Genomic DNA, 15,984 nt, shown 5'->3' with positions numbered 1-15,984 from the left:
CTCCCTCTGGAACTTTCAGGGAAGTCATTTCCAGCATAGAAGAACCTGGCCACTCAGAAAACATTTACTAAAAGTGGGCATTCTTCTTCTAATGTCAGTATAACTCAGAGACCTTGAAATCCTAAACTCGTACTTTTAATTCTACTCCCACACCCACACACATAAGCAAACATCCTTTATATATGGATGAAAAAGAGGTCATTTTTATTCTCTTCTGCTCTAGAAGCAAAAGGGATTCCCAGAGCTGGTTCCTAAGGACAGCCAATCAATAACATATGTTGGGAATGTAAGTAGAACTGCATAATATTTAAAGAGACAAGCTGGAAGTACACATGAAGTTACATAGCATAAAACCCTATAGCAGTTATGCAGGTGAGAATATTGGCACTAACATGATTTTGTATCAGCACAGACTGGGGAGAGAAAGGTGAAAAATGAAGTGTGCCCCATAGTCTTCAGAGCTATTATGTACCCAGCCTTGGTCCTATAAGGATATGTGTCTCTTGCTCATGGTAATCATTCAGATGTATGTATGTCATTATCATGAAGATCAGCCAAGAAACTTCGACTACCTAATGATGCCCTAGATTTTGGTCCCCAAGGAGCTGTAGGCATACGGAGATTGATTATCTCTGCCAAGACAGTCACTTGTCTAGGTTGTAATGTAATACCATTACTTATTATCACGAAGTTTTTTCACATTATAAAAAGAAAGTGGTAGTATAAAAAGATTAAGTGAACACTCTTCTAGAGTCGTGGCATAATTTTCCACACAGCTACAACCACAGAAAGCAAACACACGAGACCAGACTCTGGCCTTGTTAGCAAGGGGCAATGGCCTAGTTAGCAGGGAGCAAGCCATTGTTGAAGTCTGAATATGACTTTATGAAATAAAAGCATAACACGTAATGCCCAAGCTTCTTCTCTATAGTTCAGCTCCCGAAAAACAGCATCGTATCTGTACTCTAAGCTCAGGGAACCCCACATGACACTATGTACTAGCCTGGCCAGGAAAATCAGCAAGGTATTTGGTAATACAAACTGAATTGATGGTCTTTCTTGCCACAGGTATATCATACACATAAATCTTCAATGGGCAGTGCAGGAAGAACTAGAGTATTCAGCAAGTCAAGCCAGCTGCTTTCATGGAGAATATACCCAAAGCATCCAAACCAGATAAATGTTAATCTATTTTTCCCTTTAGAAATTTCACAGAAAAGAGGCCAGTCACAGTGACTCACACCTGTAGTCCCAGCACTTTGGAAGGCCGAGGCAGGTGGATCACCTGAGGTCAGCAGTTCAAGACCAGCGTGGCAAATATGGCAAAATCCCATTTCTACTTAAAAAAAATACAAAAATTAGCCAGGCATGGTGGTGTGCAGCTGTAATCACAGCTACTCATGAGGGTGAGACAGGAGAACTGCTTGAACCCAGGAGGTGGAGGCTGCAGTGAGCTGAGATCATGCCACTGCACTCCAGCCTGGGAGACAGAGCAAGACTCCATCGCCCTCTGCAAAAAAAAAAAAAAAAAAAAAAAAAAAAGTCCACAGAAAAGATAACTATTGGGTACCAGGCTTATTTCATCACTTGAAATCTGTACAGCAAACCCCTGTGACACACTTTTACCTATGTAACCCACCTTCACATGTACCCTCAAACCTAAAGTAAAAGTTAAGAAAGTCTACAGCATTCCTGAGACTCTCATTCCATTCCCTTTTACTCCCTTTGTCATTGTCAATGGAAGAATAGAGTCTCTAGCTACAATAGGTAACTCTACATGTATTAGAGAATTGATGTTTAGTACCTCTCCTTTCTTCTGTGTAACACTGTCGTTGTGTTTGTCTCACAACTGCTTTTTTCCATCCCTTAAATCATTCTCTCTTTATCTCTAATATGTTGCTATGTTTCCCCCTACTAAATATAGCCCACCTTCTTTAATAACAGTGACCACAAATATCAGAGCTAGGAGGGCCACTTTGGAACATTTATTCTAATAACCATATTTCTAGATGAGAAAACTAGGGCCCTATCTACTAGATACTTTAGGAATTTGGTAACTAGAGTTATAGATGAAACTCTCAAAAGCTGCTATATGGTTCCTCTGGCCTCCCTGGATTTGCTGCCTCAGCTCAGTTACAAAATTCAGCTCATAGACTATTCTGACAATGAGAATGTTAGCATCTGCAAATTCAATGGTTTTATTATTTTTTTTAAGTTAAAAGCTTACTTTTCAGCTCTATACCTGATGGCATCTTTTTCTAGCAGCATGGGTACAGACTTGTTCATGTAGTCCCATAATGTTCATAGAGTCCCATAATGACACTACGTAGTAGCCTAGCCAAGCAAATTAGGTTTGACTGTGGCTAGAGGAAGATGAGTAAAGATGAGAATAAGAGGCGAGGAGAACAGAGAGGAAGTAGATCATGTAGGACTTTGGAGGTCATTATAAGGATATTTGCTCTTTGACTGAAAGAAATGAGAAAGCACTAGAAGGGTTTCATCAGAGTTGTGGTATGACCTGACTTTAAAAGCATAAATTTTGGCTGTGTGGGCAAAATATAAAAGAGGGAGCAGTCAAAGAGATCATTTAGGAGGCATAGTCCAAATGGTGGTGGTTTAGACCAGAGTGAGAGATAGCAATAGAAGCCAGTAAAGTGTTCTGATACTGTACATAACTTAAAGGTGAAGCTAACAGGATTAGTTGCACTAGAAAGGAGACTAAAACTAATTTTATTAGAGTTTAACACTTTTGGTTTTAGACTTTTGTCCGTAGGCATAGTAGCACATGCAACTCATATTAGTTATCTGAGCCTCAGGGTGAATAAGTTTCTGACCCTTGTCTGAAAACATATTTTGATAGAAAAGAGGAGAAACCAGTGATGTTGGGCAACTAAGATAGTGAAAAGAATGCAGAATTGGTAGAAAAGCACAGAAAAATTAGCCTTTTCATTTACCAATTATTTATTGGGCATCCCTCTTTGTACTTTTTGAGGGAAGGAGAAGAGAGTAAATTTTTATTTATTTTATTTTATTTTTTTTAATTTTATTTATTTTATTTTATTTTATTTTATTTTTTGAGATGGAGTCTCGCTCTGTCCCCCAGGCTGGAGTGCAGTGGCGCAATCTCAGCTCACTACAAGCTCCGCCTCCTGTGTTTACGACATTCTCCTGCCTCAGCCTTCCAAGTAGCTGGGACTACAGGCGCCTGCCACCACACACGGCTAATTTTTTGTATTTTTAGTAGAGACGGGGTTTCACCCTGTTAGCCAGGATGGTCTCGATCTGCTGACCTCGTGATCCACCCACCTCATCCTCCCAAAGTGCTGGGATTACAGGCATAAGCCACCATGCCTGGCCAAGAACATGATATTTTAAAGCAACATGATGTGGTAACAATGGGGGGAAGTATTTAGTTGAAGACTGATGGTTTGAATGTGTCCTCCAAATTTCATGTGTTGGAAACTTAATCTCCAAATTCATATCCTTGTTGGAGGTGGTGTCTTTGGGAGGTAATTAAGATTAAATAAGGTGATCAGGGTGGGGCCCCCATGATAGGACTGATGGCTTTAACAGGAGAGGAAGAGAGACCTGAACTAGATGCTCACTCTATCTCACCATGTGATGCCTCTCACCATGTCATGAGACAGCAGGAAGGCCCTCACCAGATGCCCAGTGCCATGCTCTTGCACTTTCCAGACTTCAGAACCATGAGCTAAATAAATGTCTATTCTTTATAAATTACCTAGTAAGTGATATTCTGTCACAGAAACAGAAAATGGACTAAGAACAAGTGCTATTTCTGTTGGTAAAGTAATGGGTCATTAAAAAGGGTCATGACACATCTTCTTTTTCCATAAATCTTGTCTCACAAGAAAAGAATCATTGAATGAGGAAGTCATTGCTTTCATACAGGTCTACTCCCCATTTGGAAACTAAAATCTTGGATTTGCAGATTTTTATCCCACAGCATAATGAATATGATGTTCTTAAATCTACTGTTAACAGTTTAAAACCATTACTTGGGTCATAAAGAGGAAGCAGTCACTGAGAATTCAGTCTATATGTTTTTTCTTTTTTCTTTTTTCTGAAGAGACCCTTTTTCACAGACAGGGTCTCATTCTGTCACCCAGGCTGCAGTGCAGTTACATGATACTAGCTCACTGAAGCCTCAGACTCCTCGGCTCAAGTCATCCTCCCACCTCAGCACCTGAGGCACATGCCATCCTGCCCAGCTAAATTTTTTTAGAGATGGGGTCTTGCTACATTGCCCAGGCTGGTCTCAAACTCCTGACTGACCTCAAATGATCCTCTTACTTTGGCCTCCCAAGGTGCAGAGATTTCAGGCCCAACCCACTGCACCAGGCCCAGTCTATATTTCTTAATAATGAATTATTTGCCTTTCACTGTGAAATCTCTGACATAGCAAGAATACCAAATCAATGGGTAGTAGTAGTGTCTTCATCTGCCCAGATAACATCTATTATTCAATCACCAGATACAATTATCCTGAAATGGAACCAAGGGACCCTAGCACAAGTAAAATTAAGATGATGAGTAAGAAAACAGATTCAATGACAAAGCAGGACACAAGACAACAAACAGCTGGTGGAAACTGGATTCCATGACCATAATAGTAAAATATCTAAACAAACAGACTTCCTGGGAAAAAAATTATTTGGGGCCATCAAAAGCAAGGAAATGGAACAGATGGAGAAAACTGGAATGTCTGTTCTGTTGAAATGTTTATTTTTTTTTTCTGAGACTGATGCAAAGTAACACTGCTAAATTAACACTGATTCTCAGCAACCAGTTTTAGCCACTAAATTGACTAACAGACTTGGCATCCATAAAAATCTATTAAATAAATATATTTAGCATTGATTGAGGGTCCAATTATCTGAAAAAACGCAATAATTTTCTCCAAAGTCTGGCTAGCCCATGCATTACTGGTGGAAGAGAAGTAGATTTCACAGTGCAAGACAAAGCTGCCACTTGGTTACATTGATCTTCAATGTTTCACCAGTTTGTGAAGCAAAATATGCCTTTTGATGGCTGTGAATTACCCTTTTGTGATCAATAGTGGAATTTATAAGGTCCTTTTCCATTTACCTTAAATTTTCACTTTGAATGGCAAAAGCACACCTTATCCTAGAGTATCTAATAGTTACTACTTACCCCAAGTCCCAGGAAAGCCAAAAATAGGGCTGCATGCCTCTTATGTCTAGTAGAAAGGATGATTATAGAAATCTGCTTAACCGCACTTAAGAAAATGGGCTAAACTTACACCATTAAAAATCTCCTGAGGATTTCATCAGAATAATAGAAAAAGCTCATCACAAACATACACACACAAATGATAGTACTTTGCCCTTCCACATATTTTACTACCTTGGTGAATAACAGACAGGCTAATATGGGAGGCATATGTAAAATATTTATGAAAAGCAAAGTAATTGAGATAATAAGCTCATAAAACAATAATTTTCCCTACTATATTCAACAGCGTGTGCAAAAATGAGAATTTTTTTCATGATAAAATGCACCAGCAGAAGCTACCAATGAAATAATAAAAAAGAAGCAGAAAAATATAAGTTAGAGTTCCCTTTGACACATTAAAAAGTATTTAGGGGAAAAAGTAGTTGCAAAAAGAGTCTTGTGGGTATTTCTTGCTGTTGCTATTTCTTGTAAGAAGACCTTGAATTTGTATTATCTTCCTCTCAAAGAGTTTAGACAGTCTGACATAGGTTGCTCCTTTGAATGTCCCTATGAAGGGGGTAGATGAAACAAAGTTGTTCTATTAACTTCCATAATGATGTCCATGGGGTGCATAGTAGATGACTATTTTATACTAGAACTTGAGGATTTTCCATGCAGCTATCTTTTGCAGACTCTGCCCTTCTTACCTAGGCAAGATATACCTAATTTTTAAGAAATTAGAATGCAATGGGCAAGCCGACTCTAAGAGTGCACTCCAAAGCATAGCATTACATCAAGTTCCATAAGAGGACAGGGAACATCAGAGTAGGTTTCAGATACAAACTTAAGAGGGGATATTTGAATCCCAGGCCTTAGTTCTCCTAGACTTCTCCCTGTGACACATTATTCCTCTTCAATCGCTAAAATTTCATTTTTAGCCTGCACAGAAATAATACAACTCGATCCTGGAAAAGATAAAGAGATTAGTTAAAACGTCAAAGGCAGCATGCCTGAATGGGGAGCTCACAACCTGAGTCAGTTCTCTTGGCAAGGGTAGTTGATGGTCATTGTCACAATGTGGCTTGAGAAGCAAAAGCCCACCTGTCTGAAAATAAGGCTGCCCATAGGCTTCACGTTTGCTGGTCATTTCTTTAGTTTAAAAGATTATTTCCTTCTTGAAACTTCCATTGGTTTCCTGATTCTTTGAAATGCAAACATTTATATGATAATTCAGGAAATATTTATAGACAGTCTATTCCATGACCAGCACTAGGGATAAAATAATGAAACAGATAAGTTAAACCCCTGCATATTTTCTAGTCAAGGGTATAGGATGCTACACCAAAAATAATAATAAGCAAGAAAAAAGCAGCAACAACTGGGCTAGGCTGAGTTTCAAAACTGGGTGATGTGACAGTAACTGATTGGCTATTATTTTAAATTAAGTGGCCTGATGACTACCTTTTTGAGGTAACATTTCAGATGTGGATGACCAGGAGGAGCCAGACATGAGTAGATCAGAGGGAAGAGCATTCCTAGAGAGGCAAAGGCTACTGCAAAGGCAGAAAGTTGAGAAACAGATTTGCTGTGTTTGAGAACAAAAGCAAAAAGAAGGAAAGAAAATTTGGAATGAGGTGAACACAAAAAAGAGAGACATGGTCCAAATTACGATGGGATTTATAAGCCAGAGTAAAGAGAGCACACGGGGAAGCCATTGGAAGTGCATATGTAGGTGACTTGTATTTTAAAATACTCTCACTGCTGTATAGAGAATATACTGCAAAAAAAGCAAGAGTGGAAACAGACAGGCCAGTGGTGCAGCTCTTGCAATGATCAGGAGAAACATCATGGTGGATTGCCCCAGGGTGGTAGATGCAAAGAGAACTAGTTAGACGTAAATCTAGAGGTGACTGAAACTGATGATAGGTTTGACATGGGGCAGGGTTGAAACAAAAAGGAATGAAACATACATTTTAGATTTTTGGTTTGGGCAATTGGCCAGATGGCAAAACCATTCACTGAGGAAAGGAAAGCTAAATGGAGACAGGTTAGGGAATCAAGAGTTCAGCTTTGGCCACTGATTTTGAAGTGGCTTTTAAACATACACACGTAGATGTCAAGTAGGCAGTTGGATATAAAAGGCTGCAGAAAAAGCACGTATTGAATGACCTAGAGTGCTCTCCTAGGTTTCCAGTAACCTATTTCGAATCTCACTTTGCCTTGCCCTTTCTCTTACCTTACCTACATTTGATGAAGCTGGAATTAGATACAATATATGGAAATAATTTTTCTAATTAAAGTATTTATAAATAATAAAGCCCTCACATTTGGAATTATGATTATGACCACTTTCCATGAAGTATTTATCTGGCACATACTGTGTTAATAATTTCTTCATTGTAGCAGTTTCAGGAAATGCATATTACACCATACCTGCCCTCAGAGATACTATAGCTTTTAATGGGCTCGTATTGTAAAGAAAATTGAACCTGATCCTAGTAAGAAGAAGAAAAAATTCTCCAAAAGGGTTACCATGTTGCATGACTCCAGTGTAACTTGAAGTAGCCACACAAACTTGACTTCCTAGATTTTCTTACATACCTAGCCAAGTAATCAACGTAAAATTGAGGGGCTGTAGATTCCCTAGTGGTGGACCTGCTGATAGACTTCAGTGCCCCAAGTATAGTGAATGCTCCCCCACTGAATGCCATATAATCTCAAATTTCATAAATAGTTGCTCCTGTTTAAGGGAATTAATAGGAATTTTGCCTACGTAAAATGAAAATGTAGGGGTCAATTATATATCCACTATCAAGCATGGACATTTAAACATGAAGCCAGTTTATCTGCAGGTTAACTTTGAGATATGCTCTTAAAGAATGGGACAGATGGCCAGGCACGGTGGCTCACGCCTGTAATCCCAGCACTTTGGGAGGCCGAAGCAGGCAGATCACGAGGTCAGGAGATCGAGACCATCCTGGCTAACACGGTGAAACCCTGTCTCTACTAAAAATACAAAAAATTAGCTGGGTGAGGTGGCGGGCACCTGTAGTCCCAGCTATGCGGGAGGCTGAGGCAGGAGAATGGCGTGAACCCCGGGGGATGGAGCCTGCAGTGAGCCGAGATTGCACCACTGCACTCCAGCCTGGGTGAAAGAGCGAGACTCCGTCTCAAAAAAAAAAAAGAATGGGACAGATGGCTGGTCAGTTTGATCTGGGCTGTGATCAAGTACCCTAGAGGATCAGCTCCTACTGGTCAGAGTATATACAAATAGACAGGCCAAGGGGTTGTATGAGAGAGATCTTAAATGCAATGGAACACCATCTCTTTAACCTATTGGCTACATGGTTTCATTCCATGGAGAATGGGGCTCCTTGCTTTTGTTCTCATTCAGTGAAAAGAAAAAGCATTGAGGGTGAAATATATATAACTTATCTGTACCTAGATTTCTCATGAAATAAAACTTTACCAACAACAAGTTAATAGCTAAGAACTGTATCTAGGAAAACTGAGTGCCATAAAAAGAATGAATATACATATCCATACTATATAATATGGCTAGGGAGTACTTTAGTTTCCTATGACTGGCGTAAGGAGTTAGCACAAACTGGGTGTCTTAAAACAATAGAAATTTATTCTCTGTCAGTTATGGACGCTGAAAGTCTGAAAGGAAAGCATCAGTAGGGCCACACAATAGCACTGTTGTCACTATTTGTCATTAACGAGGGCACCATCCCTTTGGAATATCTGTTCTGAGACCTGTTATGAAACTGAAGCTCTTAGCAACCCAGTCCTTACTAGTGTTTTTACTGAGGTTATCTACTTCAACAATGAAAATATATCAAACCATTCTCTAAGGCAGTGGAGTTCACAGATGACTCACGGACTATATAAGGCTCATCCCTGTATAGAAGAACAAAACTAATTAAGGTACTGAAAACAGTAAATAATTTAGTAACCTATAAAAATTGCAGTGAGCTTTTGATTTTGCACATTGTATTTAAACCAGTTTATAGATTACCAAAGCTAATTTTCAACCCACAAGTGATTTCCTTCAACAATGATTATACTTAAAAATTCTCCACCAAGAAGTATAACATTAGTGGAGGTATGTTCCAGGTTGCAAACTAATTTTGAGCAGAACATATTTAGAAATTGACCTACAATAGCATTTTAACCATTTAGCATTTTCCAAAGCAAAATTAAAATGAGTTTTTAATATAATTTTTTTCATATTTTTTATTTCCATGGGTTTTTGGGGAATAGATGGTATTTGGTTACATGACTAAGTTCTTTAGTGGTGATTTGTGATATTTTGGTGCACCCATCACCTGGGTAGTATACACTGAACCCCAATTTGTAGTCTTTTATCCCTCACCTCCTTCCCACCCTTCCTCCCTGAGTCCCCAAAGTCCATTGTATCATTCATGCTATTACCTTTGTGTCCCACTTGACTAACTTTGAGTTTTCTGTCCCACTTTGTTTTCCAGCCTCTGCAAGCACGTATGTGCCAACGGTGTGCAATGGGCGGGAAGTCCTGGACTCCACCACCTCATCTCTGTGATTGTGAATTGCAGTTCAGTTCTTGTGTTTTTAGACTGTTAGACAAAAGTGCTCACGTGCAGCTCCAGAATATGGAAACAGAGCAAAAGAACAACCCTAGTACCTTTTTTTAGAAACAGTACGATAAATTATTTTTGAGGACTGTATATAGTGATGTGCTAGAACTTTCTAGGCTGATTCTAGTGCCCCTATTATTAACAATTCCCCCAGAACATGGAAATAACCATTGTTTACAGAGCTGAGCATTGGTGACAGGGTCTGACAGGGTCAGTCTACTAAAAAAAAAAAAACAACAACAAAACAAATATATGGTGGCAATATTATGTAACTTTTTTTCCTATGAAGTTTTTTGTAGGTCCTTGTTGTAACTAATTTAGGATGAGTTTCTATGTTGTATATTAAAGTTACATTATGTGTAACAGATTGATTTTCTCAGCACAAAATAAAAAGCATCTGTATTAATGTAAAGATATTGAAAATAAAACCTTCAAGGTTTTCCAGCATGGTGGATAATGGTCTGTTCTTTTTGAATAACTCAAGGTAATTTGAATATGACTTCAAATCATTTCTACATTTAATATTAGAAGAAACTGTCTGACTGTGCTTCTGTTCCCATCTATACATACTTCAAACTCAAGTTGTTACCCTGCTGAAGAGTTGTGAGCAGGTTCAGACTTCTCTATGGTCCACAATGATCAGAAACTGACTGGTAGCAACACCATATATATCAGACCATTTCAGTGACAATACACATTTTGGTTTTCTAAAGCCACATCTGAGGGGCAGCCAAGAATTGCCCAGATAGAGATACAAGACAATGAGAGAGTTGCTATGTTCAGAATATAAAGACTGTGGCTGCCAGGGAAGATTTTATGGCTCTCATTTCCAAAAACAACCTTAATTACTATGAAATTGGCAGATTATCTCCTTATTCCATTAGAAAATCACTCTCACCATTCACTGCCGAATAAGGCAATAAAATGCAGGATATCTTATTTTCTAATTTTTTTTTCAGTAGCCATGCTCAGGTACATCGGCTTGTCACTAAACTTGAATATTTTACTAACCTAAGTAAGGGAGTGAACAGGGAAAGCATGGATAAGCTAAAACTGGCTTATTCTTACTAAATACTGTCCTATTTTTATCAACCTTTTACTCACAAATCATTTATGAATGTAGGAAAATCTGCTGAGAATCTATGTGTCAGATCCTGTGCCAGGGGTCATGGCTAGGGAGTGCTTTAGTTTCCTATGGCTGGTATAAGGAATTAGCACAAACTAGGTGTCTTAAAACAATAGAAATTTATTCTCGCACAGTTATGGAGGCTGAAAGTCTGAAAGGAAAGTGTCAGCATCAGCAGGGCCATACTCTCTCAGAGGCTTTAGTGGAGAATTCGTTCCATGCCTCTTCTAGCTTCTGGTGGTTGCCAGCTTCCTTGGCTTGTGGCCACATCACTCCAATCTCTGCCTCCATCTTCACATCACCTTCTCCTCTATGTCAGTTTTGTCCTCTGTGTCTCTTACAAGGACACAAGTCATTGGATTTAGGGCCAATCTAGGTAGATACTATAGGATGAGTTCATCTCGGGAAACTTAATTATATCTGCACAGGCCCTTTTTTCAAATAAATTAACATTCTCAAGTTCCAGGGATTAAGATGTGGACATATCCTTTTAGGGGCCACTTTTTATCCCACAACAGAAAAAAGAATGAATAAGTTGTAGTGCCTGCCTCTAAGAAGCTTAAAGACTGGAAAATATTATGATAAGAGGACCTTTGTGACACAAGGAAGACAGTGAGAGGAAAGATGAGGAGAATCAGGATATGAAGTATCCACAGACTAAACAGTCAAGGCCTGAATAATAAAACATAATTATACTATTTTAAAATGCCTGAAAATAAGTAACAGGTACACAAAAAGCCAACAGGACTGGCTTTGGAGGAAATATAAGAGTCAGATGTTAGAAATTCTTCTCTTTCTTCTGGATGCATTTGAATCAGCAACCTAATCAAGCAATCCAAAACTCACCAGATGCTCAAAGACAATAGTGTTCACCAGTGTCTAATTCCCATATTCAAATAAGAACCTGGAATCTGGGGAGAGGAGATTAGATTGGATAATAGATTCAACAACACTAAACGACAAAAATGAATTCTGCTGTGAAACTGGCAGGAGTGCTAGATAAGTGTGTTAAGAATGATTGCTCAGGATAAAGGCTGAGACAAGGCTGATGGGAGATAAACTCAGTCCTCTGATGGAATGTGACAGTCTGAAGAAGGCAATATCAGATAGGTTGTGCAGAGACATGGCTGATGCCTCAAACAATCAAACTGATTATGTATCTTTTCAAACAAGACAATTAGGCGTGTATATAAATCTTCAGAAAACTGTGTTTTTGAGAGGGCTGGGTTTTGATCTATGCCCACTGTATTTCATGCCCTGAAAATATAATTTCATGCATTAACTGACAGCTCTTGTCATTTTCTTTTTCCTTGCCACAAGCTTTGTTTCCATTTGGAAGTGCATCATCTAACATGTGATCTTTGGAAATATTTTTTAAAATATTCAACATATGTATGAAAAATAGCAGCTATGAAATCTTTTACATAAGCTATTTCAAGCAAATAGGTTTTTGGTTGATTTTTTGCTCCAGTAACATTGCATCAGTTCACAATATAAAACTGGTTGAGCCAGTCCATCATTGCAAAAAACTTCCTGAATTTAAGAAACCCAAGCAAAATGATATATCCCACTCATTAAAAAAAAAATCAAGGTGACATCAGGAATATGGCAGAATGGGAAGCTCCTGCCTCTCCCTCTACCCACGAATCTACCAAAAAAAGAAAAAAATCTATTCACAGATCAATTCCCTCTGAGAGAAAGTTAGATACCAGTTGAGAGACTCCTACCCACCAAGCAACTGAGAGAACACCCACATCAAACAAGTAGGAAAAGCTAAAGCACACTCAGACACAGAGTCTCCCCAGGCACTGCGCCATGAAATTTTGAACGGAATCCCCAACACCCAGCTTCTCCCTGTGGAGAGGAGGATTTGGACCCACATATAACATCCTAACTCTAAGAATTCCCTTGGCTTGACACTTAATTCACCAATTCTGGGAGCAGAAGGGATTAGACATAAAAGTCTCGCTAGACCACAGTGAAAAAGCATCAGTGTTATGCAAGCAGGCAAGCGCTTCCAATGGCTTCATGCCCCAGAAGAGGTGCAGAAAAGAGGCTTAAAACACGTAGCCCTTTGTCTCCCTGGAAGGGACACATTCCCCCAGTGTTTACTTGGCAGCCTGACTTGTAACTAACTTGTTTCAAGGAGTTAAAGGAACAAATAACTCACAGGCAGTCTGAGAAGCAGATCAGCATTTCTTAAGGTTCCCCCCCAGTTCACACCAGCAATAACTCCAGGTCTATTAATCTATCCTGGAAGAAATTTGTTCACACACCAAGCACCCCAACTTTTACAGCTTTCACCCAAGGGACTATATCCTAAACCTTCCAGCTCTGGGAGCAGAGGGGACTGGCATATATGTCTCTGTGGACCACAAGAAAAAGGCAGTGTCTTATACAAGTATGCAAACATTTCCAGAGCCTTGGTCCCACAGGAGCAGTGCAGAGAAGTGACTTAAACTCAGCCCTGTTTCTCTCAAGAAGGAGTTTATAGCATACTTTTCCAGTGGCTACTTGGCAGCCTGGTTTCCAACTAACTGGCATCAGGGAGTTAAGGGGGCAGATAAATATTAACCCACCACCAGCCTGAGAAGCAGATTGGCTCTTCTGGAGTCTTCTCTCCAAGTTCACCACAGTGATAACTTCAGTTCTATTAATTTTTCCTGGAAGGAGCTTGTCCATGCATTGAGTGTCCCACTTTTACAGCTTCTGTCCAAGATACTGCATCCTAAACGTCCTACCTCTGGGAGCAGAGGGTACTAAGTATATGTGAGTCTACCTAGACCAAAGAAAAAACTGGCAATTTTATATACATGTGTAAGCACTTACAGGGGCTTCATTCCCTAGAAGCAATGCAGAGAAGGGGCTCTCAGCATGCAGCTCTTTGTTTCTTCCTGGAAGGGGTTTATGCCTTTCACTGAGTGCCCCAGCTTTTACAGCTACCACCCAAAGGACTCCATTCTAAACCTCTTAGCTATGGAAAAAAAGGGACTAGGCATATTCAAGATTCCACGGATCACAGAATAAAGAGGTGTTTTTAAGTGAGCATGCAAATACTTCCAGGGGCTACATCTCCTTGGAGCAATGCAGAAAAGAGTGAGAACATACAGCTTCCATTTCCTCTTCAGAAGGGGCTTATGGCACACAGTGACAGTGGCTACTTAATGCCCTGGCTTCTAATGAACTTGCATTGGGGAGTTAGCAGGGAAAAAAAAACACAATAGCCCTCAGCAACAACCAGAGCCAAAGCCTAAAACTTCATATGCCTTTCCTCTAGCTCACCCAATAATAAATCCAGGTCTACTCATTCTTGGAAGGAGTTTGGTCATGCACCAAGTGCCACAACTTCTATATCCCACTCAAGTGACTGTCTCCTTAATGATCCAGCTCTAGGAGCCAATGGGGCTTTGCATTTATGAGTGGTCCTAGACCACAGAAAAGAAAATGGTCAATATACAATGGGCCCACTTTCAGCAGCTATCTCCCCAGAATCAGAGTGCAGCCTGAATATGAGTGCAAGCATTTGCCACAGATCCTCTTCCTGGCTTACTGCAGAAAGAGTGGGAGATAAATATCCATGCCCAGCTTCACAGCGAAGAGAGAAAAAACTAGGATAGGACATATATTCAAATTCAACACCCCAACCTTTCCAGCTACATCTAGGGAGTCTGGATTCTAACTTACTTGTCTCAGAGTACTGACAGGATATGACATATCCTAAGCTCCAGGGGCCACCAAAAACAGAGAGAGCAGTCTGGACAGACACATAGATTTGAGAGGTAACTTAATATCGCTGGCTAGATGGACTGGTGAGGTACTTCTACAAGAAGCCAATTTGACAAGACTTGGAGAGGTAGTTGTTTTATCTCATGTGCAGATATCAACACAGAGAGTCAAAAAAACAAAGTAAAGGTGAACATATCCTAAATAAAAAAACAAGATGCATCTGAAACTGACCAAAGTGAAGTGGACATATGTGATTTACCCACAGACAGAATTCAAAATAATGGTCATACAGATGCTCATTGATGACAGGAGAACAATGCAAGAACAAACTGAGAATTTCAACAAACAGAAAATATTAAAAATTACCAAACAGAAATCAGAAAAGCTGAGGAATACTACGACTGAAGTGAAAAAAATTCAATAGAGGGATTCAATAGCAAAATAGATCAAGCAGAAGAAAGGATCAGTGAGAACTTGCACAATCTGAGGAGCAAAAAGAAAAAAAAATGAAAAAGAGTGAGGACAGGTTAAGAGACTATGGGGACACCATCAAGTGTAAGACTATGCAGATTATTCGTGCACCCAAAGGAGAAGAGACAGAAAAAGGGAAAGAAAATATATTCAAAGAAAAAAACTTCCCAAGCCTGGGACAACAAATAGAAATATAGATCCAGTAAGTCCAAAGGATGCCAAATAAACTAATCCAAAGAAACCCACGCCGAGACACATTATAATCCAAAGTTGAACACAATATATTTTAAAATAACTTAAAAAGTATAATTGGATTATTTGTGACTAAAAGGATAAATGCTTGAGAGGATGGATACCCCATTCTCCATGATGTGCTTATTTTACATTTCATGCCTGTATCAAAATATCTCATATACCCCATAAATATATATATATATATATATATATATATATATATATATATCTACTACGTACCCACAAAAATTGAAAATAAAATAAAAAAGACAAAAACAGAGTGTTGAAAGCAGCAAAGGAAAAGTGAATTGTTACATACAAGGGAAACTCCTCCAGATTATCAGGGGATTTTTTTTTTGGCACAAATCTTGCAGACTAGAAGGGAGTAGAATGATATTCAAAACGCAGGAAAAAAATTTTCAAAAATACGCTACTAAGCAATCTTATCTTTCAAAAATGACTGGGTGATAAAGACTTTCTAAGACAAACAAAAGCTAAGAATTTCTTACCATTAGAACTGCCTTACAAGAAATGCTAATAGGAGTTCACCCAGGTGAAGGAAGAGGACGTTAATTAGTAACATGAAAAAAATATGAAAGTATAAAACTCATT

The 15,984-nt window shown here is 39.1% G+C and overlaps 2 protein-coding genes across 11 annotated transcripts in view; one reads left to right on the top strand and one right to left on the bottom strand.

Annotated features, from left to right (window-relative positions):
• The window catches only part of GRM3 (glutamate metabotropic receptor 3), a 222,589-nt gene extending 212,327 nt beyond the window's left edge, over positions 1–10,262 (top strand). For all 3 annotated transcript variants that reach the window (XM_055272859.2, XM_055272857.1, XM_055272856.1), the window contains one exon: positions 9,687–10,262. In XM_055272859.2, the coding sequence (XP_055128834.1) occupies positions 9,687–9,760 (74 nt within the window). In that variant the 3' untranslated portion in view covers positions 9,761–10,262. The remainder of the gene's footprint in view (positions 1–9,686) is intronic.
• ELAPOR2 (endosome-lysosome associated apoptosis and autophagy regulator family member 2) overlaps positions 1–15,984 on the bottom strand; it is a 276,913-nt gene that overhangs the window by 67,860 nt on the left and 193,069 nt on the right. Inside the window, exon 22 of one of the 8 annotated variants that reach the window (XM_055272847.2) lies at positions 6,084–6,161. The exons of the other annotated variants lie outside the window; for them this stretch is intronic. Coding sequence (XP_055128822.1) covers positions 6,117–6,161 — 45 coding nt within the window. The 3' untranslated portion in view covers positions 6,084–6,116. The remainder of the gene's footprint in view (positions 1–6,083; positions 6,162–15,984) is intronic. 8 annotated transcript variants of the gene reach the window in all.

The sequence above is a fragment of the Symphalangus syndactylus genome, chromosome 3, assembly GCF_028878055.3.
Source record: "Symphalangus syndactylus isolate Jambi chromosome 3, NHGRI_mSymSyn1-v2.1_pri, whole genome shotgun sequence".
In the NCBI taxonomy this organism is placed as follows: domain Eukaryota; kingdom Metazoa; phylum Chordata; class Mammalia; order Primates; family Hylobatidae; genus Symphalangus; species Symphalangus syndactylus.
Note: the sequence above shows the minus strand (reverse complement) of the source record. Positions and strands in the feature narration are given on the sequence as shown.